Raw genomic sequence first — 27,014 nt, 5'->3', positions numbered from 1 at the left:
CCTAGTATAAACATTCCAGTGACACGGGGCCTAAACGTGTACGCCGGTTTCCACAGCCAGTCAAACGGCGAATATACAAGACCTATGCACGAGAAGGTAAGTTAACGGCCAACAAGATGCAACGCAGGGCTCTGGGGGAACTGCTTGGAGACACTACCATATTTTGCATGCCATGCAAAGAAATACAGTAGCGCGCCCAGCGGCTGTCCCACGAGACAGAAGCTGATCCAGAAGATCATGTTGCCTGCGACCTCGCCGCGAATGCCCTTAACTTTCTTGAGCATGTCGGTGAAGACGATGAGAGGGATCTGGAACATCATTCCCATGAAAGCGACCCCTGGAGGATTCAAAGTCAGAAGTGCAGTTCTTAGCGTGAGGAGACAACTTACCGAGCATGTTGTGGGTAGGAGCGCCGACCAGCAGTTCGTGCAAGACGGCAGAGATGAAGAAGACTACAATCTGCGCGAGCGCAGGGGGCATACCCCGACCAACAAGCGGACTGTAGACGTGACGGCGCATGAAGTTGGTGACCGGCTTGTTCCAGGTGGTCCAGTATTCTCTCACGCTGCTAACGTTCCACCATGGCTCGTAGAATTCGCGGTCGGCAAAGCGCATAATCTCTGCGAGCCCGTTCAAGGAGCTCTGGAATAGAGCGAAAAACCCGCAGAGCCAGCAGAAGAGAGATACGGTAGACAGCTTCATCACGCGTTCGACGATGGAAACAAAATCGAGACTGGCCATCTTCTCGAGCGAGTTCTGCAGCAACGGCGCAGCATACTGAGCGGAGGCGATCCATATGGCGATACTGAGGACGAAGACCTCGAGCGCACGCATCGCAACGTAGCCCCAGCGGATGCGGTCCGTACGGGGATAGGCGGGTTGATATACAAGCGTCGGAGCCCACCAGAAATAGCAGAGATTGGAGAAGCTGATGTTCCTGGGGTAGGGGCAGCTGGCGTAGATTTCGGGCAGTGGTTCCGACTGGTCTGGATGCAAAAGAGCGTGCCGCAGGTCACGGTTGGTGAAGGCGTATGAGCAAGCCTTGAGCCAGACCACGACAGCGTGCAATTCGCAAAGTGTGCCTATTCCTGGGTGGTGGATATGGTAGTAAACAATGTAGGAGGAGATGGTAAGATTGAATGTAGCGTGCGCGCCGTGACAAAAAGCAACAATCTTCCATATCTTCTTGAAGCTGCGGCGAGCAGCGGCTTGGTTCTCTGGGGTATTTTGCTCCTCGCCTGCTTTCTTCATGCGCGCCAGAGCGCTCTTTGCTTGCTGAGCAGCTACGAGCTCGATGAGATAGGCTAAGAATAGTTGACAGGGTATGGACAAGTACAGAGCAAGGCCGTATATGACGTCTTGGCGACTGTAGTCGTGGCACGAGAGGCAGATGAGGACGCCGTACTGGACATGTCAGTCAAGCTCGGATTGGCGCTTTACGTGGCTGGCGTACTTTGCGGTAATTCTCAATCATTAGTCTGAGGTTGGAAAAGACGAGAACGAGGATCATCAGGTTGCGGAAGCCAACAAAGCTGGGCGATTGAGGAGCACCAGGCGTCAGACATGACTGTCGGCTTTGCGAGTGTGTAGCAAAGACATGGCGGTATTTTGTCTTTGGCATGTTGCGAGGCGAGCTGTTCACCTGCGGCTCGGTGACCTTTCCGCTGTAGGATAGCGATGGGATGGGGTGAGGGGCGTCAGGCCGCTCGAGGGCGGTCGAGGTGGCAGTATTCACGATTGTCGCCATTGCGTGTCCGAGGCAGCTGCGCGGGTCGCAATTGCACTCGGTGCGGAAATTTGGGAGCAGTTATGCGAGGCAGGCGTGGGGTGACGGATCACTTGCGGCGACGGAGCGCCCGGGGTGGCGGGTGGAATGGACGGAAGCAGAGGCTTGGCCGGCAGGCGAGGGAGGAAGCGCTGCGCAGAGCATTGCGCAGTTCCATATTTTATCGCAGCGGCGTGAGACGTGCCCAGAACGGAAATGTTGAGGCAGGCGATGCGGGGACTACTGGATGCGTGAGCGAGTGCATGCAGGCGCGGGCGACGTCAGTGGCCCAGTCGGGCCCTTGTGCGGGTGAATTGTGGCGCCCGTGGCTGGTGATTTGCGCTTGGCGCAGACGCAGCTGGAGCTCCGCAACATCGCGACAAAGCCCGCGCGCGAACAAGACAAACTTCAAGCCCGCCGTGTCCTCTTCACGCCCACAGCCCATGCCCGGGCCGCTGATCTCAGCGCCGGTTGACACTCGCAGCCATGGCTGACTACCACCAGTACGACGGCCCCCCGCGCCCGCGGCCCAAGAGTATGTTCCCAACCGCGCCGGTCGAGTACGTGCTAATCCACGTCTCCAGGAGCTGTGACCGACTATGGCTCGACGACCGTGCAATGGATGCGCAACCGGCGTCCGCGCTACAAGAACATGGCTGCCCCTGAGGTCGAACGCCCCAGCGCCAGCTACATCGTCGACATGGCCCCTCCCGCCGCTCGAATCGCAAACGCCGCCGAATCGATCCCCGCAAAGGCCCTGCATTCGTCGCTAAACAAGGTCAAACACCCGATCAACGTGGTGAAGTGGACGCCCGAGGGGCGGCGACTGCTCACGGGATCTACCAGCGGAGAGTTCACGCTGTGGAACGGCATGGGCTTCAACTTCGAGACCATCATGCAGGCGCATGAGTCGGCCATCCGCGGCGTCGCCTACACGCACACCGACGACTGGCTCCTCTCAGCAGACCAGACGGGCATCATCAAGTACTGGCAGACCAACTTCAACAACGTGAAGGAAATCCAGGCACACACGGAAGCAATTCGCGGGCTGGCCATTGCGCCGACAGACTCCAAGTTCGTGACCGCCGCCGACGACACGACGCTGAAGATCTGGGACTTTGCCTCGAGCGCCGAGGAATTGACGCTCAACGGACACGGCTGGGAGGTGCGGACTGTCGACTGGCACCCGACCAAGGGGCTGCTCTGCTCGGGGTCAAAGGACCACACGGTCAAGCTCTGGGATCCGCGGACAGGCCGCTGTCTGTCGACCCTGCATGGACATAAGAACCCAATAGCAAAGACATTGTTCGAGCCCGTGCTCGGAAACATGATGGCGACGTGCGCCCGTGACCACACCGCGCGCATCTTCGACCTGCGCATGATGCGCGACGTGCTGCTGCTGCGCGGCCACGAAAAGGACGTCACCACCATGGCCTGGCACCCGATGCACAAGAATCTGCTCTCGACAGGTGGTGTAGACGGCAGCATCTTCCACTGGCTGCTCGACGAACAGAACGCCCCGCCCGGCATCGCGCCCACTACCTCCCCCTACGACACGGCAGACGCCCAAAACGCGCCCGCGCAGACCATCTACCCCGCCCACAAGGTCCAGTACGCCCACGACTTCACCGTCTGGACCCTCGACTGGCACCCGTTGGGCCACATCCTCGCCTCGGGCTCCAACGACCGCGTCACGCGCTTCTGGGCGCGCCCCCGCCCCGGTGACGCCTCCTGGACCGCAGACAGATACCATATTGGCACCGCCGCCGCCGAAGCACAGGGGACTTACGACCGGCGCGACGGCCGGCGGCAGATGCGCGACGAGGAGGAGCAGGAAGCGGAGGACGAGGCAGAGGGCCTGGTCGACCAGAAGCTCCCGCCCAAGAACCCCGGCGCGCCGCTCCTCCCGCCGGGCCTCACACTTCCCGGCCTCAACACCTCGCCCGACGGCACGAGCAGCATCCTCCCTGGCATCGGCGGACTGCCTCCACCCCCAGGTGGATTACAAATCCCGCCTCCACCCCCGGGCCAGGGCTTCCCGCCGGGCTTCCCACCTGCCATGGACCCCGCGCGTCTCGCGCAGCTCATTGCGTCCGGCGCGCTGCCTCCTCCGCCCATCCCAGGCGCGAACGGCGCACCATCCCAACCGCCTTTCCCCTTCCCGCCGCCAGGCATGCCCGGGCACCCACCCATCCCACCGCCCGGAATCAATGGTGCTCCGCCACCCTTCCCCTTCCCGCCGCCAGGCATGCCTGGTGCGCCGCCGCCGCCGCCGCCGCCCAATTTTGCGTTTCCACCGGGGATGCCAGGCATGGCGCTGTCGCAGCACCCGGGTCCCGGCACCACGCCGCCAAACGCAAACGGCACTGCGGCGGAGAAGGCAGCGTGGGAGCGTCGGCGCGCGCCGCTGCCGAGTCAGCAGGACAGCCTGAAGGCGGAGATGCGGCGGGGGAATTATCGCAAGGCGCGGTAGCGAGGGGGCTTGGTCCGCAGGCAAAGGAGGGTCAGGAGGGAGAGGAGTGTCCTGTGTGTATGCTGTGGGATTTGCGTCGACGACGTGGTCATGGGTCGGAGCTGCCAACTGTACTGTATCGGCGGAGGGCGGGGCGTGTACGACTACGTAGCACGGGCTGGGCTGGATGGCTCAGCCGGACGGAAGGCGCTTTGGCGTTGGCTCGCGCGGGCCTTATGCAAATTACCACGTTCTCCATGTTTAACCCATCCAGTTTGGTGCAAGGCCGCTTGCGTCTCGAGCTGTTTACCCAGCACTCCGGCTCCGGGAAGAGCGGCGCGTGGGAATGCTGGCCCGGGAGCATGCGTGGGATAACCCGCGACCGCGGGTCCCAAGGAGGTGGGTGGAATAGCAGTGGGTAGAGGAGTGACTTGATGGACGGGCTAGCACTAGGGTGAAGTAGGTAGGACACGTGACACACCCCGCGAAGCGCATGCATTCATACATACATACATACATACATACATACATACATACATACATACACCACGTAGAGCTCAATGATGGCAGTATTGTGCAAACGCAAGACTTTTCCATAGGTTTAGAAAGACTAACTAACTAGCCCACGCCACTTGAGCGACCCACCGTGTATGAGGAGTAGAGATACCACGCGCCGTCAACTCAATACCCAATGCAGACAAGCAAAGCAGCAAGTAGACAAGATCAAAGCGTCCAGGCCCCTAGCCGGCCACGCGGCCGTCACATGCAACAGGCGGCGGATGGACCGATGACCTCCTACTCGGAGTCCTCGTCCTCGTCCTCATCCTCGTCATCGCTCTCCGCCTGGTCGAGCCACTCGATGAACTTCTCCGCCGAGCGGCGCACCTGCTTGCTCGTCTTGATGTCGACGTACTTCTTGCTGGCCTTCGAGCCCCACGCCTTGAGCTGCTCTTCCTCGACAAGGTCGTTCTGGTAGTACTTGATGAGGATGGCGGAGACCTGGGGGATGAGCTCGGGGTGGTCGATGCCGACGAAGCGCTCGGTGCCGCCGAGGAAAGCCTTTTCGTGCTTCTCCGAGGTGATCATCTTCTTGAGCATGCCGGCACGGCTGTCGATCTGCTTGACAATGTTCTTGTCGAAGATGGTCTGTGCGAGCACCGTGAGCGTGCGGTGCTTGCTCTCAATGCCGAGCTCCTTGGCCTTGACGTAGACCTCGACACTGTCGACCTTGTCGACGCTGCCCTTCTCAGCAGCAGTGTCGAGAATCCATTTACCAAACTCGTCATAGACGGAAGGACCGCCATCGCCATCTTCGGCATCTTCGGCGAACTCGGCGGGGTTGATGGCAGCACGCTTGAGATCCTCGGGAAGGACCTCAGCACGAGACTTGACGGCATCGGCGGAGAAGTCGGTGGCCCACTGGACCTCCTTCTCCTCGGGCACGTCGTCGATGTCAAGAGCGCCGTCTTCAATCTGGCGGGTGAGCTCATCATCGCTACCGGCTGCAATACCGTAGTCGCCGTTCTCATCACCGTGGTCAGATGCACTATCGCCAGGGCTGCCGTTCTGGGACGCGTTCTCATCATCGTCGCCTCCTTTTCCGGCCGCCTTGCGGGCACGGCGCTCAGCCTTTTTCGTGGCCTTGTCCTTCTTGCCCTTCTTCGGCTCGTTCTTGAGGATGAAGCCGCTCAGCTTCAAGCGCAAGTCGACCTGGGAGATCTGGCCGCAGGCCTTGCAGTCCTCGGTGATGCCCCCGTTCTTGACTTCCATGACGGTCTCGGGGTTCTTGCATTTCTTGCAGAGGACGAACTTAGAGATGAAGCCGTCCAGGTAGTCCTGGAGCTTGCTGGCATCGTGGGCGCCGTTGATGATCCAGCGGTCGTCGGCTGGGTTCGTGTTCGTCTGGGCGCCCAGCTCGAAGCCGAAGTACTTGATGAGGTCTGTGGTAAATTAGCTTGGTTTGGTCATGGATACAGGGGCGAGACTCACAAGCAGGAGGACGGTCGAGCGAGTTGGCAACGCTGGTCAGGTTGACGATGACGGTCTTGATGCCGTTACCCTTGCCCTCAATCTTGGACTGGATGCGCTCCATCTTGTAGCGGTAGAAGGGGTCGGTAACATCGCGGCGGACGTTGATGGTGGCCATGGTTGCGGTGGTGGGGGTCTGGTTGAGCTGGAATTTATTTCTGCGGTAGCGGGCGGGCGGCTATGGAAACACTGCGAGTGTTTTTGAGGGCCGAAAGAGACATGCAGTAAATGCAGACTCTAGGTGCGTGCAGGGTGGTTTGTGGACGTGCGGACGTCGTGAGGTGGCCTAGCCGTTGGTGCAGTGGTGGATACTGCTAGGTTTCCGCGTACTGCGAAATGATTGCAGCTCGGGGGGAGGGTCGAGTCGGAAAGCGTTCCTTTGGCGCGAATACATATGCCAGTTGACGAGGCGGGCTGGAGGGTAGTGGGGGGTCTAAGGTGCGAGGTGGCGGTTTGGCAGGCGGTCGCGGGCTTGCGACTCTGCAGTGTGCGTGGCGGGGTTTGCTGGTGCGGCGAGGGTTTGCGCAGTGTCTTCACTGGCGGGCGTGAATTTTGAGCGGGCTTGTGTGGCTGTGTGGGGAGTCGAGCGTGCAGCGGGCGGGCGTGTCGAAGAAGAGAGAAGCCTTCAGCCGGCGATCCAGTTTTTATAAGAGGGCTCGCTCGCCGAGAAGGGCATGAGCCACGGTCCCGCGGTCCTCGCCAGCACCACGCCAACGCAGTCCAATTTTACGCCCAACCGCCTGCACGTCATTTGCTCTGCAGTCTGCACACGTTGTAATTGGCTTGCTTGCCACGGCGGGCTTGCCTGCACCACGCGGTTCTGCTGCCTGGCAACCGGGAGTCGGCGTCCAGCAGGCCGCGCAGGCGCACAAAGGAATTTGGTCTGCTTGAGCATGCGGTTCACAGTTGCCCAAGACTAAGCATTGATGCTATGAAAAGACCATCGGCTGCGTCTGGACTCAGGGCTGGCGCTGATATCCACTTCCAGGCACATCTGCCCTGGTGTCCCGCGTTCTGAATCCGCTGTGCGATGCAACTTTGATGCCCCAAAATTTGTACGGCCGCTCTACCCCACGACAAAATCGCGGCAGAGACCCTCGCAAATGGGCAGCGGCGGGCAGGCACCAGCAGCCTCTGAGTAGTCACGCGAAGCCATACGCTGGCCGCAGGGGTTCCAAGCACATCCATGACGGCCTCTTACGGCTGCAGTTCCTCCCATGTGGGTGCAGCGTGCAGCCAGTAAATTCCCCGCAGCCACAGCCTTGAGTGACAAATCCGAGGAACCATTCTAGCGCCTGCTAGCACTGCATTCGACGACCGCCGTCCGCCATCCCCGCCCCGTCTGGCAGCCTTGCAGAAATCAGCCACAGAGGCCGACGCTGGTGGACTACCCCTCGCGAGACGCATGCAAAACGCTCCGCACACCAAATTGCCGGTCCGGGACGTTTCCGCTATAATTGCAAGGATGAAGGACCAGGTTGACTATACCTTGTACCTCGTCACTGACTCGACGGAGGCTATCTTGGGATCACGGGATCTTGTTGAAGTTGTCGAGCAGGCGCTTCTTGGAGGTAATCTTCGTCTTCACAGTTTAGCGGTTCTCTTTCCTCTGAACACTTGATACGCCATGTTTCAAATCAAGCACTTCAGGTACCACAAACCCATAGTGCCGCTCGCTGACTCAAGCCAGGTGTGACCGTGGTACAATACAGAGACAAGACCAGTGACACAGGCGCCCTCATCGCAACCGCAAAGGCCCTCCACGAGAAATGCAAAAAGCACAACATCCCCCTTCTCATCAACGACCGTGTCGATGTAGCCCTCGCCGTAGGCTGCGAGGGCGTCCATCTAGGCCAGGATGACATGAACCTCACGGAAGCCCGCAAACTCCTGGGCAGAGACAAGATCATAGGTGCCACCGTCTCCTCCATAGAGGAGGCACGCGTCGCCGTCGAGCGCGGAGCAGACTACCTGGGCATCGGCACGCTATATGCCACCTCAACGAAGAAGAACACCAAAGACATCATCGGCGTCAACGGCATACGCAGGATCCTGCGTTACCTTCACACGTCCGACGACGAGGCTGCCAGAAAAATGAAGACGGTTTGCATAGGCGGTGTCAACGCACTCAACGTCCAGAGAGTGACCTACCAACTCCACGCCCCCTCGGACCACTCGTCACCGCCAAAGTCCATTGACGGTGTGGCAGTAGTCTCCGCTATCGTTGGCGCAAAAGACGTAGAGCAGGCTGCCGCAAACCTCAAGACGCTTCTCTGCACACCCCCTACCTTCATCCACTTCTCTCCATCAACCAACAACAATGAAGACTGGACCTCCCTCTCCCACCTCCACACTACATCCCTCGCCCTCACAAAAGCCGTCGACTCCGCCTCACCCCTCTCGCACAACATGACCAACCTGGTCGTCCAAAATTTCGCCGCCAGCGTGGCCCTCGCCATCGGCGCCTCCCCCATAATGTCCAACAACGGCGCCGAAGCCGCCGACCTCGCCCGCCTGAACGGCGCCCTCGTCATAAACATGGGCACCGCGACCCCCGATGCCCTGAAGAACCACGCCCTCGCCATCGCAGCCTACAACGCCGCGGGCCGGCCCGTAGTCCTCGACCCTGTCGGCGCAGGCGCCACCTCGGCGCGCAAAGAAGCCCTATCCTTCCTCCTCGCCTCGGGCTACTTCTCCGTCATCAAGGGCAACGAGCGCGAAATCCTCGCCGTCGCGCAAGCCTCGGGCCTCGCCGTGGCGTCCAGCGAGCACGCAGCCCAGCAGCAACAGCGCGGCGTCGACTCGGGCCCCGCCTCTTACACCCTCCCGCAACGCGCCCACATGGTCCAGCGCCTCGCCCGCCGCGAGCGCACCGTCGTCCGTACGTATGCCCCAAGTGTCTGCCCTCGCTGTTTGAGCATCCGTCACCCAAGCACAACAACTGCTTCAACCCCTCCGTACTCGACCGTACGCTAACCCCGCACCCCTAGTCATGACCGGCGCAACAGACCTCCTCTCCGACGGCACGCGCACCTACGCCCTCTCCAACGGCCACGCCTACCTCGGCATGGTGACGGGCAGCGGCTGCACCCTCGGCACCACCATCTCCGCGTACCTCGCCGCCGCGCCGGGCGACCCGTTCATGGCCGCCGCCGCTGCGGTTCTGCACTTTGAGATTGCGGCCGAGGACGCGGGGCGCAGCGAGGGGGTGCGGGGGCCGGGCACGTTTGTACCGGGTTTTGTGGATGCGCTGTATGCCAGGCGGAAGGCGATTGTGGAGGGGCATTTGGAGGAGGGGGCTGAGCGGCTGAAGGTCGAGGTCTTGAGGGAGGTAAAGGATGTGGGGATTTTGAGGGAGGCGTAGCTGTGTACTTTGGTGCGATAGATAGGAAATAGACGTACATACTGCGTGTGGAGGATGTATGCACCAATAAGACTAGATCTTTATCGTGCCGATTCATGTCCAGCTTTTTCCATGCAATATGCAGTCCTTGGCCGAGAACTATCAAAAAGCCAAATATGCCACGACTTGCCCCCTCCCAAATTCGTGCCGGACGTCTTATATCCTCAGTTCCCTATCCTAACGCTGAGGACTTTTTGCGCGCAGGCATAACCGCTACCACCATGGCTAGATGCAGCTCTTTGAATCAATTTTACCGGCCTCACATGTCCATAAACTAGAAGAATCCAACAGACTTCGCCTTCTCGTCCTCGTCCTTGATATGAACACCTTGAGCGGTCTCGCACGGATCGGGCGCGTATCCAATGGTGCAATGCTCCCAGTCCGGATCATCCATAAGCTCACGCTTGAACTGAAGAGCTCCATAAACGTTCGCAAACCGGAATTCGATATAGGATCGCTATTGCAGAGTTAGCAAAGCTGGTCAAGATGGTATGTAGGACTAAATTACGCCTCTAGCAGTGCTTCCGCGCTTGATTGTGTCAACCTCGCGCTTTGGCTGGCCACCCTTGGCGCGAGAAGCAAGCTTCATAAGTAGGACATCGCCCCAGTCCTCGTCCACGTCGTAGGCTCGAATACAGCGCGTAGCATCGCCCTCGGTGCAGGCAGCAAGCACGTCATTGACCGAGTTCGGACCCTCTGCCTTCTCCACCGAGACGACGATCTTGGTACCGGGGATGGTAATGCCGTTTTCAGTAGCGTTGAAGTACTTCTCGCACGCTTCGGGAGTAAAGAACTTGACGACAGCCGTCTTCGAGCCGGGATTGGGGAGTTGAAGCGACTCGATCCTGCCGCCCCAGACCTTCATCCACCGATGTCAGCGATTTCTAATTTAAGTGAGAGACATACTGACCAAAGCTTGCAGCTTGTTAATGCTGAGATTCTCAGGCAAGCCGGTGAGAAGACAGGTCCGACATCCGGGTGCTAGACCAAGAGTCAGCAGGCTTCAATGATGCGGCAGTCAGTAGTCTTACCGTTCACTCGCTTCTCGCGAGCCGGCCATGAAGCCATTCCATCGAGAGGATGCTTTGAGGCACCAACTAGGACAGGTGAAGCCGATTTTGCGTCGTCAGCCTCCGGGAGAACGCCTCCAATTGCCCTGCTCAAGCCAACGATCTAATGATTTCGTTAGTAGTAAACCAAGTTAGCTTGCGTGCTACATACCTGATCGAGATTCTCGATGGAGATGTACTCTTCATCCGCCAGCACAGCACAGAGGTATAAGAAGTTCCCGTCGCTGGTGGCCAAGATCTCTCCGATCTGTTCCTTGGTAGTACGCTTCTTGTCCCTATTGATCTCGCCGAGGAACGTGACCACTGCATCTACATATCGAGCCTTGAGGACTTCAACGACTTCCGGCTCAAGGACTGCCGAAGGAGCGTAAGGGCGACGAATCTTGTCAGTCACACTCTTGATAATCTCAGCAGTTGGGCCTACGTCCGACGGTAGCGAGGTGATACATTCCGCGGCTTTCTGCAAGAACTGGCGCTCGAAGGACTGAGGAGAGAGCTGCTTTGATACGGCTACTTCTTGGGTCAGTTCGTGTCGGAACTCACCTTGAATGAGGGACTTCCGGGAAGGTAGTGTAGCAGAACACTTTTTGCACTGATCATCACCCCAGCACTGACAATGCAAAGGCCACCACCACTCGATATCTTGCCCTGTGGCTGAATTGGGGAGAGCGGCTTTGAATGACTTACCAGTGGCGTTCTCAGATGCGCGCGCCTCACGCTTCTCCTCCAGAATGATCTTATCAATGTTGGATGTAGCAGGGGCAAGCAACGCGTCCTTGTCATCCGGCTCCTTTTTGATAGTCACCAGTCCTCCCTTAAAAGATGCCTCTGCCTTAACACCGGATATGAAGGGCATAATAGCGGTTGCGCTGTCCGCTTCTTTGTTGACACCGCGTGTTGTAGAAGAGGCGAACTTCTTGGCCTCAGCGGCAGGTGCAAACGACTTGCTAGATCCCTTCAGCGTAGAGGTCGCGATCTTTGGCGTGGACGGCCTGTTCAGCCGCGCGAACAGCTCCTCGAGCGCATCCGCCTCTTTGGACACAGATGAGATAGTGTTCTCGAGGGTAGGAGCAGATGGCGTACTGGCGGCTGGGGCTGGCAATGCATGTCTGCAAAGTGGGAGTCAGTCTTGTTCTAGTACTAAGTTGGTGCAACAGTCAATCAATCACCTGGAGATCTTCCATTTCCGGCTTGTTTTTGGCCGGAAAGGTGGACTTGGAAGATCTCTAAATCCCTGGTTGAGCACTAGAGAAGCGTAACGTACCCATCTCCGTCCTTCGGCTCGGCCTTGACAGGAGGCGCGGGCGAGGGAGCGCTGGCGCGGCTGGGCGTTCCCGGAGAAAGTCTAGCAGGACGCACAACGCGAACCGCCGGCTTCTTCAAGCTGATGCCTCCGATCGGCGCAGGTGCCTGCGTGGGGAAGCTGCTACCGCCGCGAACATCCTGGGAACCGCAAGGCGGACACGGCGGGGCGCCAATGTGAGGGTTGCGATTCATCCCGACGGGCGGCGGAAGTGCTGCTGGTCAGAATTGAGGCTGAAGAAGGGAGTCGAGTCGTGCCTGCCTACCTTGGGCTGCAGGAGCACAGTGAGTTCGCTTGTGCGAAGAAGTTGATGCGGGCGCGGATTGTGTGGGAAACAGTCGAGACGTTGCTTGTGTTACTTGTCTGACGGCCGGTGAAAGTTCTGCGTTGCCAGGGTGAGTGCCGGTTAGTGGTGTCGCAAACGCTGCTGATCCGTTAGGGAAGGCGCGGTTGGGGTGAGAGACACGGACATGCTCACCTGCTAAAGAAGGGATTCGCTGCGACACAGGAAAGTTTTTGACACCCTCCGTTATCTCATCGAGAGCACCTTGGAAGCCTGCCTCAGCAAGTCTCTCCGTGCTAGGCGGTACTACAGAAACGTTAGATCGGGCCATAAGGTCGCAAAGGGGGGCGCGCGGACGGAGAGCGAGCGAACAAAAACGTCGAAGGTGCAGTCTGTCGAGCGAACAGAACATATAGCTCCCCTGTACCAAGCCTAACGCAACAGGGATCCACCAAGAGCACCTCGGTGAAGCTCACCGATCGGCCGTGGATCCGACGTCGGAGGCAGCTTCCTGATAGCGGGAAGAGAAGGTGAACGCCCAAATCATGTAATAAACATGAGTATCCAGGGTGTAGAGACGGATGAGTACACGACGGAACTCACAGTGCTGAAGAAAGCTTGAGGTGGAAAAGGAAGACGCTCGTCGTGGCTTTTGCCCACTTACAATATCTCTTAACACGTAGCTTACATATACCTACATCGCGCCAAGTGCATGCTTGCATTCTTCAAACATCCACATATTGCACGGCTCTTCACCAACTTCCGAAGCTCACACAAACTCCCTCATCGAATCCACAACCTCCTTCTGCCTCTGCGCTGCCATCCTCTCGAAACCATCCACACTCATCACAAACGTTCCCCTCCCACCCGTCAACGCACGCAGCTGGTTCAGATACCCCACCATCTCCTTCAGCGGCACCCTCGCGACGATTTGCCTCTGGCTGTCTCCGAGTCCGGACCCAACGTCGCCCGTTCCAGACGCGAAAGGATCAGGCGGCGTGTATATTTGATTCGGGTCGACCGTGGGCAGCTCAGATGTGAGCGATGTCGTAGGAACTGGGGCATCGGATGTGTCGAGGGAGAGCACTTGGCCGCCGCGGGAAGAAGAGATGTCCTGAACGACGGCGCCAAGGGAACCCTCGTTCACAAAGATGGTAGCAAGCATAACGGGTTCCATGAGAACTGACGGGCTAGCGTCGTTTGCTTCCTTGAGACTGTTTTGCACAGCTGTTCTGGTAGCCATGGAGATTGCCGTTGGTGTGGTCTCGCCGAAAAGATGAGCTGCTGCGTCTAAATTAATCTCAATCCTCGTATTGGACACAGGATAGCCATTGTAGGGCCCGCGAGCTAGGGCTGCTGATGCACCGGAATGTATGGAGGCCACGATTCCCGGAAGGCTGAGGTGCGGCGGGATGTGATTTTTATGACCACTGGAGTCGTGGCGCGAAAGGTTCGCATGCGTGATATGTACTGTGCAGTTGTCGGGGAGAGAGTATGTAGTTTCGAACGGACCGTCCTCCGGCAAGGTTTCTCCGGATATTGATACGGGTACCATCATGTCATCGGTAGGTGTCAGAGCGACTGTGATGCCGGCTTTAGCCGGTTTACTTGCTATCGGCTTATCGAGTATGTACGTATTAGGAGTGGTCGACGAAGTGATCGTCTCACGGTATCCGATCTCGATCTTGCCAATGCGTGCTTTGGCCTTGTAGTCATTAAGCAGGCGATCTCGCGCAATCTCCAAATGAAGATCACCCATCCCTGCAAGGTGAGTCTGTCCACTTTCCTCGTCAACGGTTAGGTGCAAGCTTGGGTCTTCGCGTAAAAGGATAGCCAAGCATTCCTGTACATGTTTTTGCTCGCTCAGGCTGTGCGGCTCAATGCTGGTGAAGAAAACAGGAGGCGGAACGGTAATAGGCTTCAGCTGTAGGCTTTTGAGACCACCTGGAGGCTGTGCCTTCAAGGCTAAGCCTTTGCACCAGATTAAGGTGTCTCCTGTACGAGCGTACTTGAGGCCGGGGATGACACCGATCTGGCCCGATGAAAGTGAGTCAACTTCGACAGCATCATTCGCATACATCTTCAAGATGCGAGGGGCGCGCTCGGCAACGTGAAGATTGGTGTTGTAAAGATTGGCGCCACGATCTAGCTTGCCGCTGTAGACACGAACATATACAAGCATGCCTCGTTTGGGATCATTGACAACCTTGAAAGCCAAGGCACAGGCCGACAGACTGCGGGCTTCTGCCGGACCGATCGCATTGTCGTCCTTGCTCTTCTTCTGTGGCTGAGCCGGAGCCTTTGGTGCTGCATTAAGAAGATTCGCAAGGGTACCAATCTGGTTGCCGACGCTAGTCTCTGGATCCGGTCGTTCGAGAGGAGAGGGAAGTAGGTCTACCACAGAGTCGAGGAGAGGCTGTACGCCGATATTTCGGAAGCTGGCACCAGCAAACACTGGTATAACTGACTGTGGAGCCTGCAGCACGGTCCGGCGAAGTGATTGCATGATTTGAAGTCCAGTGATGGCAAGATGATCCTCGTCGTGCTCCAGGAAATGTTCCACCATCACATCATCGTGCTCGCTCAGAAGCTCAACTAGTGCGATGCGAGCTTTTTTGATCTCATCGGCAAAAGTCTTGTCAATAGTCTCAAGCTGTTCGAGAGTGTAAGGCTGAATCTGGCTGCCATCGGTCGAGCCTTGCCACAACAATCCTCTCAAGTGGACAACATCACCTACGCCGACAAAGTCGCCATTGCCACCTTTCCACCAAGGAATCTGGCAGACTGCAGGCCATCCATGCAGTCTCACGCCAATCTCTTTGACGGTTCTTGAGAAAGCTGCACCGACGCGGTCTAGCTTGTTGACGAAGATAATCCTAGGGATATGATACTGGCCGGCTTGGGTCCAGACTTTCTCAGTTTGGGCTTCGACACCGGCAACACCATCAAGGATGCATACTGCGCCGTCGAGAACCCGGAGCGACCGGAGGACTTCAAAGGTAAAGTCTGCGTGGCCAGGCGTATCGATAAGATTGATGTTATGTGAGAATGAAGAGTATGGCACAGTGTCAAAAGAAGCAGGTGGCAGCGTTGGCGAAGCTTGAGGGTTCTTTGGAGGCCAATCGAAGGTGATGGCCGCTGATTGAATGGTGATACCCCGTGCTCGCTCTGCAGGCAAGAAATCTGTGACGGTCGATCCTTCATCTACGTCTATTGAGAGTTAGAAAGAAACTCCTGCCCTATTGGTGCGATATATAGATGATAAAAGATAGTTGAGGTTGCAACCAAGATTAGCTCCAGACATGGATTTCTGGACGAGTTCCAAGTGCACGGCTCGTGGGCTTGGTGAGGATGGAGTTTTCTTACCTCCTATTCGTCTCGTATAGCCACTGTAATAGAGCATACGCTCTGTCGTGGTTGTTTTCCCCTAGTTTTATCAGTCGTTGTCATGTGCTTGATGACAATGTACTCACCGCATCGATGTGAGCGATGATACCAATGTTTCTCGTGGTCTTCGAAAGCGGATCCAATTGCGGGCTGGCTTGCGTCGACAGCAGCCTTCTTGGAGCTTTCACATTTTGTCGAATGACGCGGCGAGCACAACATGCCCATGCAAGCCACATACCCAATGCTATCCAGACTGCAGCTGATGAGGTTGAAGAGTGCAGATGGCGACGACGCGACACGTGACTGTGGAGAAATGACGCGCTTTCCCCGTCGTGAACAAGCGAGCCAAGGCGCTCGATCAAGCAGCAGACAGCAGCCCACGCCAGGCAGCTTGTCAGCCCGTCCACGCCCCACGCCGTGTTCCAATTGCTGTCGCCGCCATGGACTACTCCGCGCATGACCCCGACCACCCAGCAGGAGGCGATCCATGGGCATCGTCCCCGCAACACAACAGGACGAGCTTTGGCCAGCCTCCCACCAACGACATCCCCTCGTCTCCGCTCCCGCCACAAGCATCTCCCTACGGACAGGACTCGGAGAACTATGGCTACATGGGCGACCAGAACTCGCACGGCAGACCGAACACGGCTTCTGAAAACGGCGATCCAGCGCGACCCCAATCGCAAGACCCAAGGCAAGACGGCCAGGCAGCGCAACAACAACACCAAGTTGCGGCACAGGGGCAGCAAGGGCACCATCAGCCCCAGCGCTACCATGGAACCCGCCCGCAGAAGCCCCAGACCCAGTACAAGCTTCAAGCCAAAGTGACTGGCCTCGAGCGCACGGGCAAGAAGGACCCCATCCTCCGATTTGATGTTTATGTACGCCATTGCAGCGGATGCTCGCATGAGACCTAGCCCTCGGTTCTGAAATACTTGCTAATCGTCCCCAGACCAACCTCCCCAAATTTCGTACGACCCAGTTCCGTGACGTCCGACGGCTGCACTCTGAATTCGTTAAGCTAGGCGAGCATCTGATCTCGGCATGTCCGGAAGCCATGGTACCCGCAGTACCGCCTGCCACCACAGCCGCTGGCGCAGGAACCGACGAGGATGAGGCGCGCGTCAAGGCATCTCTACAGCGATGGTTGAATGTGGTATGCAGCAATGAGGTGTTGATACGAGACGAGGAGATGGTCTTCTTCGTGGAGAGCGACTTCGGATACAGCCCGGTCGTGCGAAGAAAGCAACCTGCAACTGGCGTGCGCCGGAAGGTCATCAAGCAGTTCGCACCCCCGCCAGATGACACCCCTGAGCTCGCTGCTGCACGTCCAATTGTCAAGGCTTTCTACCTGGGAACCATGGACACGGAGCAAAAGCTCGAGAAGGCTGTCAAGTCCCGGAGAAGTACGTTGCATCAGACTCTCCTGTATGCTCACGCTAATATTGTCAAGATCTGGGTGCTGCCGAGTCTGAACTCGGACAAAAGCTCGCAGCAATGCACGTTCAGGAAACCCATGTCGGACTTGGTTTAGCATACAGAAAGCTAGGAAAGGTCGTTCAGGCAACGGGCGATTTTCACGCTGCACAAGGCACAGCCGAGGCGACAACCCTGGGCGACCCTCTCCAATACCACAGCAGTGATGCTTTCATTGTCAAGGAGACTCTCACCAACCGACACATCCTCCTCCGCGAGTTGCTGCAGGCGCAAGCTTCAACCAAGTCCAAGATGTCAGCAGCAGACCGTTTGAAGGCCAGCTCAAGCGTGAAGAGGGACAAGGTTGATGAGGCCATCACAGCATTGGAAGAAGCCCGCAGTCACGAGCAATACCTTCTTCAAAAGTCTCAACGTGTGACAGCAAATCTGCTCCAAGAGCAAAGGAAATGGTTCGACCGAACTGCAGCCGATGTGCGATACGCGATACGGGAATACGTCGTGCGCCAGATTGAGGCGGAACGTCGTACGCTCGCCACACTCGAGTCCGTGAGGCCCGATATCCGAGCGATAGACAGTAGTGGTGGGCTTTCACGTTTGGGCCGTGAGGCTCATCCGGCACAGCGCCGTGTCTCTATGGCGAGTTCGCAAGGTCCCAAGGGCGACGCTTGGTCCGGCGTACCAAGGCGGCCAGGCGATGGACTCAACCGAAGCCTGAGCGGTAGCTTCCCCGCGATCCCTGGAGTGCAAGAGGAGGATGAGGCAGGCGATGAGGAAGGCACTACTGGAAGGAAGCGCGCGACCAGCAAGGCCGGTGCCGACGATGATGACGATCGCATCGATGCAAAGAATGCGGCTAGCAGATTGGCCACGACCACATTTTAAGCTAGTCAGCACAGTAATACCACTTTAAAGCCCCTCTGTATAATGTAAACCATATGCCACGAGGCAAGGCCCAGCTCAGGACGTGCATTGATAGCTTAAAGCTAGCATTTCCTGGATCCATTTCTATTTATTGCGAAGACGTGGGTTCTCAGCAATCCAGGATACAAAATTCCAAGAACTTATGCGATGACCTCTTTGAAGCATGTTTTCAACTTTCTTCCACCAGTGCAACGCTTCATAAGCAACCTCGATCCAGGTGAATAGTCTAGGCGCTTGCAGACCCGACAGATATTCCAAGATCTACAATCCTTCATGCAGAGAAGCGGCGGAAGCGAGCCGCTTCCGTATGCCTCTCAACACCATCGATTCGATCGAAAACGCCAAGAGACCATAATTGCACGACAGCCACATGAAAGCCGGCGCAACTACCCCGCGGCCCTCCGCGCTCTCATTGAACGCTCTATCTATCTATTCTATCGCGCAATGCCCACCTTGGATCGTGCTCGGCACTTCACTCTTCCACCGGCTGCAGTACAGCGTCCCAGGTCCGCGGGTGAAAAGGATAGGTTAGTTGATGAACCGACGCTGAGATGTGCCGCTAGGGTGTGCAATATGCGTGGGAATGCGCTGCCAGCTGGGCAGTAATATAAAACTTCGTGGCGTCATTACTGGACGACAGTACAAATGCGGGTCGTTTATATGAGGGTTGATTGCTGTGGTGGTGGACAAGGATGATGGGCTGGTAGCTTTCTATGGGCGACCAGTGTGTGATCACTGATTGGGTGCGCAACCTGGATGGAAAACTTCCAGAACGCTGTTGACGAGACGCGATCAGCAGCGGAAGAATTAGACTGTGCGCGTCTATCGGCGGACGCGTGATAGGAGGTGGAAACGGGCGGGATGCCGGCTGCGGTCGTGAACAGAAGCCGATCCCCGCAAACTGCACGTCTTTGTCGGTCCGCATTCCCTTTATACGACGCACGCTATGCCTGCGAGCGAGCCATCTGACCTCGCATCCTCCAAAGAATTCCCAGGAGAAGAGATTGCTTTTCTCTGCGTCTGACGCGGAATTCAGCTTACCATGCCGCCGAGGTCTCATAGCATCGCACGTTAAGAAGCGTAGGAAGATGAGGTTGCGAGCTCGGGTGCTGATCTTAGCCCCGTGGATGCCCGCATAGTGCCAAAGCTCTCGGTAAAAAGGAACACCTTGCATCCAAGCTGGGATCATGACAGAGTCCCAGCTGTGGCTTGCTCTCCGTCATCTCGTCGATGTTTCTGCCGTCTTTGGATGCAGAAGGATGCAGGAGGGGGCACAGGCAGCTCCCCCGCGATCCCTCACGACGGCCATAATACTGGACAACCGGCCGCCAAGCTGGAGAAACGCACCCACGCTTCCATACAGCCTTCGATCTCGACGCACTCTTTCTCGCGCAGCAGGGATGTGCCGCTTTTCCCAGCAATCAACAAGCGGTGCTCCGTGCGGGCCTTCGTGCCGGGTAAACAGCCCTGGAACAGGGGTGCCCACCACGTTTGCTCCAAGAAAGGCTTGGCGATGACTCGTAATTGGCGCGCAGGGCTTCTGGAAGGATACGAGGGTAGCCTGGATTGGCTAGAGGCGTGGCAGACCCCCAGTCTGGGGAAGTGCTCTGCTCACGCGTGCGGGTGGTGAAGCTGGCAAGGGCATCATTTATGAGGATGCGGGCTGGCTCTCGCGGGGCGTGCGAGCGCCGCCAGGTCTCACTGTCTTTTCTACCTTCGTTTTGTGCTCTCAAAGGTCCAGTGATAGGATCCAAGTGACTGTTGTCTAAAGAAAGACTACGGACTGCAGATTACATCCTCGCTTCCCTTGGCCGCGCCGACGATCCCGTCGCTCGCAGCGACTATGTGGAAGTCCCTCAAGAAAGCCTTCGCACCATCCGCCTTCGAGCCCGAATTACCCCCCGAGCTTCTCCAAACTATACACGTACATGCCGCACGCAAAGGCTCCTTCACATCCTACGGCAGCGATGCTTCGGTTCTTCAGACAAGCTTCGACCCGCTCGTCGCTTCCGCGTTCGAGCTGGCGGAAATGCTGAATGCAGGCGCCATCACCAGCGTAGAAATAGTAGAAGCATACTTGCACCAAATCGAGCAGCATAATCGGAGAGGGAGACAGTTGAGAGCATTGATTAGTGTGGCGCCGAGACATGAGCTGGTACGCATTGCGAGAAGATTGGACGATGAGAGGGGTAGGGGGAAGAGGAGGGGGCCGCTGCATGGGATCCCGATTGTGTTGAAGGATAACATTATGACGGATAAGAATTTGGGAATGGATACTACGGTTGGTATGTCAAATCATTTCAAGTTCATTAACGTGTTTTATTGAGTGAACACCAGGCTCGTACGCTTTCGTGGGATGCACACCGAAAAGGAACGCTACCATCGTCGATCGTCTTATCCGGAGAGGCCTCATCATACTAGGCAAATCAAACTTGACCGAATTCTGTGGACTGAAGAACCCATCCATGCCGCCTGGCTGGTCAGCTGTGGGAGGCCAGTGTCAGTCGCCGTACGTGGCGAGACATATTGCGAAAAAGAAGCTACACTGGGAATTGTCTGCGCCAGGAGGTTCATCTACAGGCTCAGCTGTGAGCGTCGCGTCCGGTTTTAGTGCGCTTGCCATCGGTACAGACACATTGGGCTCGCTCATCACGCCTGCGAACCGCGCCGGGTTGTATGCTTTGAAGCCTACAATCGGTGAAGTTCCCATGGACGGTATTTTCACGCTAAGTAAAAGCTTCGACTCAGCTGGTGGAATGGTATGCTTTGCGTCTGGACCTTATGCAGCCCACGTACTAATGTAGTCGCAGGCCAAATCCGCAAAAGACCTGGTCGCCCTCATGGACGTCCTCCTCTCTCCAACCGGCAAAGAAACAAAATTCGGCGTCCAAAAGCCCAACTACAAGATCCGCTCCGACTTCGCCGGTCTCCGCATCGGCTTCACAGAGCCCACAATCTGGACCTCCTGGCGCAAGAGCGGCCGCATCAATGCCGACGCTGAGCGCTTCATGCTGCAAAAATACGACATGGTAGTGCAATCCCTCATTGAAATGGGCGTCGACATCGTCTACCCCGTCGAACTCCCCTCCCAATCCTCCCTCAACCACGACGGCGCCAACGCCTTCGAGCCCATCGTCTACTCCGAATTCAAAGAGTGTCTCTCCGAATTCATCCGCCAGTTCAAAACCACAAAAGTGCACTCCCTCGCCGAAATCATAAACTTCAACACCGAGCATCCAGAGCTGACCCTCCCGCCGACCTGTCCGCATCAAAACGACCTGCTCTCCGCACTCCAGGCACACCCGCCAAAGGAACATCTCAACCAGCTTCGTACACATTTGTTGACTGCCGGCGGCCGCGATGGACTCGACTTCGTCTTCAACACCCACCAGCTCGACATCCTGATCGCGCCGGGCGACTCCGCGCTTTCGACACTGTCGGCAGCTGCATCCTACCCGACCGCTGCGTGCCCTCTCTCCGCGCTCAAACTCAACGGCCAGCCTTTCGGCCTCACACTCACATCCCCGCCCCACACAGAACACACACTCCTACACTTCCTCACCGCCTACGAGGCCACCTTCCCACCCCGGGCTTTACCCCTACCCCTCGCCTCGGTGCCGCTGCAGTCCGCGGCCGAGCCGGGCATTGATGCCGGCATCGTGGAAGTCATTTTGAGGGCGTGGGATGAGCGGCGGTGGGGATGCAGTGCGGATGCGCTGGCGAGCTGGCTGAATCGGCGCTGGAAGAAGAGCGGGTACGAAGTCAGTGCTGAGATGGTGTGTGAGGTTCTGCGGGAGAATGGGAGGATGGCATTTAGGGGGATGGAGGGGGAGGGGGAGTTTAGTAAGAGTGTGGAGGGGAGCAGTAACGCTTCTTCTCGATAGAGACACCTTTTTCTTTTCTTTCTTTTTTCGTTGTTTTTGCGGAGGGGTTTTGGTTCCATTGAAGGTGTTTCGATCATGAATGTGGCGTTCTGGGTTGGGTTGGGTTGGGCGCGGGAGGTATTGGATTTGGTTGCATATGATATCCGCTTGCTGCATTTTTTTGGGTATTTGGGTGCATTCTGGAAAGGCACATAGGGGTCAAACAGCACACTCAATCTTTCGGACATGAGTACCGTATGAAAACTCAACACATCAGGATCTGGTTCTCACCAAGGCCTTTATGATGCCTCCATGGAGACGATTAATTCTACGGCGATACTAAGTAGTCGCTGATCACTTGCATATGACGGCTCAACATTGAGTTCATCTCGCTGACTTGGCTTTTATATTGCACTCCGTTTCGACGCGTTGTCATTTGCCTGGGCTGGAGAGAAAAGGAGTGAATGGCTTGTAAATCCCCGAGTTTGTTCTTTTGTATAAGTTGGATCTGCGTGCGAAAATACCTCTAGCTTCGTTCGAAATTTAGTGTGACTCGTTTGCCACAAGAATACTTGCGAGGACCCAGATGCAATGGTATTGAAGTCTGGTGATATTCGAGTGACCGAGCTGAAATCTGCAGACGAAGTCTGGTAGACGAGATCGAAAAAGCACTTATTCAACTAGGAGTCAACATAGCATGGAAGAGGTCGTTGTTCTACATCGATAGGGTGGGTATGTACCAGATCAACCACAAAGCTTGAAGCCAGACAAATTGGCAATGTAACGGCGAGTTCATAGCTAGTTGAAATGCATTTTAGAACATCAAGAATGAGATTTTAAGAGCAATGTATATCCCGTTGAGATTCGCAATGCTACTAAATTAGTGGGATGGGAAGCAAATGATGTACGCCTTGGGAGTTCGCGAAGCCCGCTACGACGGCAGGTCATGCAGATATGAAAATTGCATATCTAATCCACCATCGTCGATCTCCTAAGCACCGACTAAAGAATTGCTGTTCCCCTCTCCCTCGTCATTTCGGCCTCAGCTAACACACGTGAAAAGCGTAATGAGTGTAGTCGTACTTGGGCGCCATACAATACTGCAGGATATCGAACTCGCTGTAATACGCCTGTCGGTCATTATGCCCGCAGCCTTCAGCGCTGTACAATCCAATATTGTCGCACCCGCCCATGTCCGTGACCTTGAAGGAATCACGCGACCCCTCAGGTGCCTTTGTGCAGACGTCGCTGGCAGGCGATTGTTCGGTTCCATCTTCGCAGTTGTCGTTTGAGGCGAAGGTGATAGTGCCGGCGAGTGATAAGACCGGGAGGAGGGCGAGGGAGATGAAGTAGGGAAGCTGCATTGTGGAATTACGCGATGGTAGATCGTGGATCGGGTATTGGTAACTTGAATCTCAGCAGTAGTGATGGATTCTTGTCTAGGAGCGTCCATAGAAAGACTTAAGTACTTGATCGTAAAGCTACGATGACGTGTTGGGTGATCACGATCTAGGCCTCTTCTCAGCGTTGCATTCGTCTCAGCTCAGGAACTAGCATAGGTGTGAAGGGCTGAAGTCGTGGGGAAACGTTGCATTCGAAAATTGATGTTTTTCCTATTAGGGACTCGTCATGGTAGTTTTCGAAATCTTATTCGCTCACAAGAATCCTAAGTGTTGCTAAGTTGGGAGATTTCATACTCTCACCCATGGCAGCTGACGCCAAGTATGCTTCCCCACTATAGATCTTCACTATCTTGCCTCTTTCTAGCCATTATAGCACACGGTACTGCTCCATCACGGATGTATCGGTACTCAGATTGGAAATATGACTGTGTACAAGGTCGAGTCACGTAGATCGCTTAGATATCGCCAGTGAATCTACCAATCGGCATCGCGAGTTTGGATTGTGGTGTATGGCCCGGGCTTAAGTGATTGGGTTTCTCGATTTTTTTCGGTATCACCACATTGTTGACCTTTTCGAGCCTATGTCTGGTTTAATGTGTCACTTAGAATAAAGCAACACTATTACTGTGGAAACATTGTTTGAAATTGTACAATTATTAGACTCTATTTTTGCATCTTTCAATAAATAAGAGTTGAATCTCGGAATGGAAACTCTGTCGACAACCACCGGCCGATCGCCATCTTTCTCGGTTGTACCGCAAAGGTGTCAGACAATATCAGGTCATTTGCCGATGTCTATTGTACGAAGAGTTCCCACGATGTTTATATGGACTAATCACGAAACAATTGTCAACCATATAACTTGGGATTATATTAACAGACTGACACATCACGTTCTCCGAGCATTGTATGAGGATATTGAACTGGACCTTGCTAAGATCGTTTAGTAATACATACAGCCAACAGTGATCTAAGCTACTAATGTAAAGTATGTAAAAAAAAAAAAAAAAAAGAGGAAGAAGTGAAGTATTGCATGAGCCAATCTGGCATTTGTTCAGGAGAAATAGTGCTGCATCCGGTCAATTATGAATATCTGGCGACATCCTGATCGTCGATTAAAGTCTCAACGGCACCATGCTACTCCATGCCTAGGTTGATAAATTGTACAAAGGACCCAGGGTTATCTATAGCGGTAGCAGGAAGCTATGAAAGACTGTATTGATCTATGAAAGTTGATACTTAAGACTGCTTTTATACTTGCTCATAGGTGCCCTAGAGACCCGGATGCCTCGGAGGCTTACGTACGTCAGCTTGCGTATTCCCTATCAGCCTCAAACAACCTCACTACTGTCACATTATCAGGACGGCAACAGATGGTCAGCATGTCAACCTCTCCAGGCGTGAGCAAAAAGCCGTCGCTCAGCCTCTGATTGGATAGTGCCCCCTTATCCCTAGCCGTCCGAAGTTGCAATCAGCCAACATTGCTTGGAATCAACGTACGTCTCTTCCAGAAAGCACTTCTGGGTCCAAGAGCAGGTGAGAAACCTCAAGAAGGAGGTTTCATTGGGCCAATCCAGATAGTCTTTACACAAGGCCGGCACCGATAAGCGAACGTATAATTCATGTGCTTGTACTCGACGAATGTACCAGGTTCTCCAGCCTTGTGCCACCTTTTACCGAAGTGAACTCAATGCAATGCTTGATGCGCAGTGGCAATCTCTAGAGGATATCTTAATACAGCGTATAAAGCGTCTCGGCCGTGTCGATGTTCTGAATTCTTAGAGAGATTGTGCGTGCTAGCACGTGGCCGTGTTTATGAAGGCTCTCCATCTTCCATTTCATACGCCCGGGCGAGGTAACAGAACGCATGCCCGATCTCATGCATGATGGTGATCGCCAGATGTAAAAATGAAAAGTTTTGGAACTGCAGATTTGCAAGAATAGAGGGACCGATAAAGATGCAGTGGACACTGCCTTAGATGCTGAACTTTGCAGGGTGACCATGTTCTAAGTGTTTGAACTTAGACTTGATCATTTCAGTTATCTTGTCCAAAATTCGATCCACAACATCATCTGTGGCGGAAACCGAGGATGTCATGTCCAAATAGCTGCTCTCAGTGCTTGAATCTTTCCTAATCTTAGCTGTAGTAATGTTCGAACCTTGATTGAGCTATCGGGACAGTTAGCATTAGAGACACTAACTGTAACACTTGGCTCGAGCTGCTCCCACTTGTCAGCGGTAATTTTCGAAAAGCCACTATCCGACCACCGATCTCGGCCTAGTAAAGGGTGGATCTCATTTTTGAGCTCATTGATTCGGTCATTGCCGTCGATAGAACCATTCAACGCAGTATCAGCAAGGCCCTTCTCAAACTGCTCCGAGGATTTGTTACCCTTAACGAACACCTCTAGAGGGCTGGCTGCTTCTGAAATTGCTTCAGCAGGCATGGAGTCAATGTTTCTCTTCGATTGTTCCAGAACATCTACCCGGTGATTGCTCGTAGCTGCAAGCTCTGTCACTTCTTCAGGGAGTATTTCAGAGGAATCAATCCGAAGGGCAGCCATGGTTGGATGCATTTTCTTCCCGATAAGGTCGGTTGCGGCTTCGGATCTGGACTAGAATAATAGAAGTCTCTTTCTGATTATTGTTATATGGTCGAAGAACGTGATCAGCTGACGTAAAACAGAACGACTGGTCACCTATTCACGAGGATTGCGCAAAATGATGGCGCTCAGTTGCGACATGAAACAGTGTAGCTCAGAGAGTGCTTCTAGACAGTTGATGGTGATTGATCCTAGACAGTCCTCGTAACACCACCTCCAGGCACTGGCACTTCCTCGTCCTGCATGCTTCTCTCCAAAGCCCTCGTCTCCTTCTCATGCTTCCTCTTAATCAGCGTCAACATCACGCTATTATACAGCAAAAACAGCGCGGAAGCAACGACAGACAGCGCCGCCGTGACCACAATAGTCGCGCGCGCAGTGACCGAGTACTGGCCTACCACCACCCCATTAGCATCCATACGACAACAAATCGCTCAATCGAATCAAATGGACCTCCACCGTGTGTCACCGGGGCAGCAAAAGTAGATCATCAACTTACCACTCTGGGCAGAATACACATTCACCAGCGTCGATATAAGCCCCGCAACACTATTCATTAAACTCGGCAGGAAAATCCGATTAATCACCCATACATAGTTGCCCCTATGCTTCCACCACAGCCAAACACACCCCAGCACGCCGACCCCGCACGCAAACGCTGCGACGTACAGCAGCGGCACGTTGCGCACCGTCGCCAGCGCGTGCTCTTTGAGTGCGTTGTCGGCTTTGGCATCGAGGTCTTTGTCGCTGAGTTTGTTGAACGTCGCCGGGAACACGATGTAGCCAGCCAGCAGGATCCAGGTGAAGAAGGAGGCGAGGATATTGTGGAGTTTGGGGACGGCGTCGAGCTCGAGGAGCATGGTGATGTAGCGGGTTTGCGCGGTGGTGCGGCGGCGTTGGAGGCCGGGACGTTCAGGGGCAGGTTTCTTCGAGGAGGTCGACTTGGTGCGGTCCATGGTTGAGGGGTTGCGCTTCATTTGGGAGGGTGTGGGGGTGGGTTCTTGGATGCGGGTTGAAGGGTTGCGGGACGGTGCTGGTTTAGTGGGAGGCGTGATGGAAGCGCTATCTTTGCGCTTTTCGTCCATACTGTGGGGG

At 55.5% G+C, this 27,014-nt stretch overlaps 11 protein-coding genes across 11 annotated transcripts; 4 read left to right on the top strand and 7 right to left on the bottom strand.

The window, feature by feature from the left end:
- Positions 1 to 101: 101 nt before the first annotated feature.
- On the bottom strand, positions 102 to 1,621 carry CC84DRAFT_1191204 (uncharacterized protein; the record flags this gene model as incomplete). The annotated part of the gene is made up of 3 exons (XM_018181170.1): positions 102 to 337; positions 390 to 1,404; positions 1,454 to 1,621. 3 exons carry the CDS (start codon positions 1,619 to 1,621, stop codon positions 102 to 104), a joined length of 1,419 nt encoding a protein of 472 aa, XP_018029592.1.
- Positions 1,622 to 2,143: 522 nt separating this feature from the next.
- On the top strand, positions 2,144 to 4,238 carry CC84DRAFT_1157110 (WD40 repeat-like protein; the record flags this gene model as incomplete). The annotated part of the gene is made up of 3 exons (XM_018176998.1): positions 2,144 to 2,300; positions 2,350 to 3,837; positions 4,150 to 4,238. Exons 1-3 carry the CDS (start codon positions 2,252 to 2,254, stop codon positions 4,236 to 4,238), a joined length of 1,626 nt encoding a protein of 541 aa, XP_018029591.1. The 5' UTR covers positions 2,144 to 2,251.
- A 653-nt stretch (positions 4,239 to 4,891) lies between these two features.
- CC84DRAFT_1169371 (uncharacterized protein) lies at positions 4,892 to 6,847 on the bottom strand. The gene is made up of 2 exons (XM_018179645.1): positions 6,207 to 6,847; positions 4,892 to 6,157 (listed from the first exon to the last, which is right to left on the bottom strand). The coding sequence occupies exons 1-2, from the start codon at positions 6,361 to 6,363 to the stop codon at positions 5,013 to 5,015; spliced, it is 1,302 nt and encodes a 433-aa protein (XP_018029590.1). The 5' UTR covers positions 6,364 to 6,847; the 3' UTR covers positions 4,892 to 5,012.
- Positions 6,848 to 7,488: 641 nt separating this feature from the next.
- On the top strand, positions 7,489 to 9,672 carry CC84DRAFT_1169369 (TMP-TENI-domain-containing protein). The gene is made up of 3 exons (XM_018179644.1): positions 7,489 to 7,816; positions 7,936 to 9,126; positions 9,236 to 9,672. Exons 1-3 carry the CDS (start codon positions 7,651 to 7,653, stop codon positions 9,607 to 9,609), a joined length of 1,731 nt encoding a protein of 576 aa, XP_018029589.1. The 5' UTR covers positions 7,489 to 7,650; the 3' UTR covers positions 9,610 to 9,672.
- Positions 9,673 to 9,920: 248 nt separating this feature from the next.
- Positions 9,921 to 12,357, bottom strand: CC84DRAFT_1264234 (uncharacterized protein; the record flags this gene model as incomplete). Its single annotated transcript, XM_018185296.1, has 7 exons — positions 11,983 to 12,357; positions 11,406 to 11,827; positions 10,870 to 11,228; positions 10,680 to 10,821; positions 10,559 to 10,629; positions 10,157 to 10,507; positions 9,921 to 10,105 (listed from the first exon to the last, which is right to left on the bottom strand). The coding sequence occupies exons 1-7, from the start codon at positions 12,213 to 12,215 to the stop codon at positions 9,923 to 9,925; spliced, it is 1,761 nt and encodes a 586-aa protein (XP_018029588.1). The 5' UTR covers positions 12,216 to 12,357.
- Positions 12,358 to 12,941: 584 nt separating this feature from the next.
- CC84DRAFT_1130983 (P-loop containing nucleoside triphosphate hydrolase protein) lies at positions 12,942 to 15,975 on the bottom strand. Its single transcript, XM_018175878.1, has 3 exons — positions 15,778 to 15,975; positions 15,671 to 15,731; positions 12,942 to 15,514 (listed from the first exon to the last, which is right to left on the bottom strand). Exons 1-3 carry the CDS (start codon positions 15,925 to 15,927, stop codon positions 13,074 to 13,076), a joined length of 2,652 nt encoding a protein of 883 aa, XP_018029587.1. The 5' UTR covers positions 15,928 to 15,975; the 3' UTR covers positions 12,942 to 13,073.
- A 156-nt stretch (positions 15,976 to 16,131) lies between these two features.
- CC84DRAFT_1104271 (vacuolar protein sorting-associated protein Vps17) lies at positions 16,132 to 18,010 on the top strand (the record flags this gene model as incomplete). Its single annotated transcript, XM_018175048.1, has 3 exons — positions 16,132 to 16,572; positions 16,644 to 17,097; positions 17,145 to 18,010. The coding sequence occupies 3 exons, from the start codon at positions 16,132 to 16,134 to the stop codon at positions 18,008 to 18,010; spliced, it is 1,761 nt and encodes a 586-aa protein (XP_018029586.1).
- A 1,882-nt stretch (positions 18,011 to 19,892) lies between these two features.
- On the top strand, positions 19,893 to 22,128 carry CC84DRAFT_1191198 (amidase signature enzyme; the record flags this gene model as incomplete). The annotated part of the gene is made up of 4 exons (XM_018181169.1): positions 19,893 to 20,334; positions 20,387 to 20,808; positions 20,860 to 21,892; positions 21,998 to 22,128. The coding sequence occupies 4 exons, from the start codon at positions 19,893 to 19,895 to the stop codon at positions 22,126 to 22,128; spliced, it is 2,028 nt and encodes a 675-aa protein (XP_018029585.1).
- Positions 22,129 to 22,958: 830 nt separating this feature from the next.
- Positions 22,959 to 23,276, bottom strand: CC84DRAFT_1222921 (uncharacterized protein; the record flags this gene model as incomplete). The annotated part of the gene is made up of 1 exon (XM_018183439.1): positions 22,959 to 23,276. One exon carries the CDS (start codon positions 23,274 to 23,276, stop codon positions 22,959 to 22,961), a length of 318 nt encoding a protein of 105 aa, XP_018029584.1.
- Positions 23,277 to 25,290: 2,014 nt separating this feature from the next.
- CC84DRAFT_1232577 (uncharacterized protein) lies at positions 25,291 to 25,923 on the bottom strand (the record flags this gene model as incomplete). Its single annotated transcript, XM_018183767.1, has 2 exons — positions 25,518 to 25,923; positions 25,291 to 25,485 (listed from the first exon to the last, which is right to left on the bottom strand). Exons 1-2 carry the CDS (start codon positions 25,890 to 25,892, stop codon positions 25,291 to 25,293), a joined length of 570 nt encoding a protein of 189 aa, XP_018029583.1. The 5' UTR covers positions 25,893 to 25,923.
- Positions 25,924 to 26,110: 187 nt separating this feature from the next.
- CC84DRAFT_1104459 (uncharacterized protein) lies at positions 26,111 to 26,896 on the bottom strand (the record flags this gene model as incomplete). The annotated part of the gene is made up of 2 exons (XM_018175059.1): positions 26,111 to 26,313; positions 26,419 to 26,896. 2 exons carry the CDS (start codon positions 26,894 to 26,896, stop codon positions 26,111 to 26,113), a joined length of 681 nt encoding a protein of 226 aa, XP_018029582.1.
- Positions 26,897 to 27,014: the final 118 nt, after the last annotated feature.

Source organism: Paraphaeosphaeria sporulosa, assembly GCF_001642045.1.
Source record: "Paraphaeosphaeria sporulosa strain AP3s5-JAC2a unplaced genomic scaffold CC84scaffold_15, whole genome shotgun sequence".
Classification (NCBI taxonomy): domain Eukaryota; kingdom Fungi; phylum Ascomycota; class Dothideomycetes; order Pleosporales; family Didymosphaeriaceae; genus Paraphaeosphaeria; species Paraphaeosphaeria sporulosa.
This window is presented reverse-complemented; position numbering and strand designations above follow the sequence as displayed.

Bases quoted from the DNA above. Each gene is read 5' to 3' on its own strand.
- CC84DRAFT_1130983 (XM_018175878.1), bottom strand. From the start codon at position 15,927: ATGTGGCTTGCATGGGCATGTTGTGCTCGCCGCGTCATTCGACAAAAT. The intron at 15,732-15,777 runs GTGAGTACATTG...TGATAAAACTAG, and splicing joins TCATCGCTCACATCGATGCG to GGGAAAACAACCACGACAGA. The intron at 15,515-15,670 runs GTAAGAAAACTC...AACTCTCAATAG, and splicing joins CTATACGAGACGAATAGGAG to ACGTAGATGAAGGATCGACC.
- CC84DRAFT_1169369 (XM_018179644.1), top strand. From the start codon at position 7,651: ATGCAAAACGCTCCGCACACCAAATTGCCGGTCCGGGACGTTTCCGCT. The intron at 7,817-7,935 runs GTAATCTTCGTC...GACTCAAGCCAG, and splicing joins CGAGCAGGCGCTTCTTGGAG to GTGTGACCGTGGTACAATAC. The intron at 9,127-9,235 runs GTACGTATGCCC...CCGCACCCCTAG, and splicing joins CCGCGAGCGCACCGTCGTCC to TCATGACCGGCGCAACAGAC.
- CC84DRAFT_1169371 (XM_018179645.1), bottom strand. From the start codon at position 6,363: ATGGCCACCATCAACGTCCGCCGCGATGTTACCGACCCCTTCTACCGC. The intron at 6,158-6,206 runs GTGAGTCTCGCC...AATTTACCACAG, and splicing joins GCTCGACCGTCCTCCTGCTT to ACCTCATCAAGTACTTCGGC.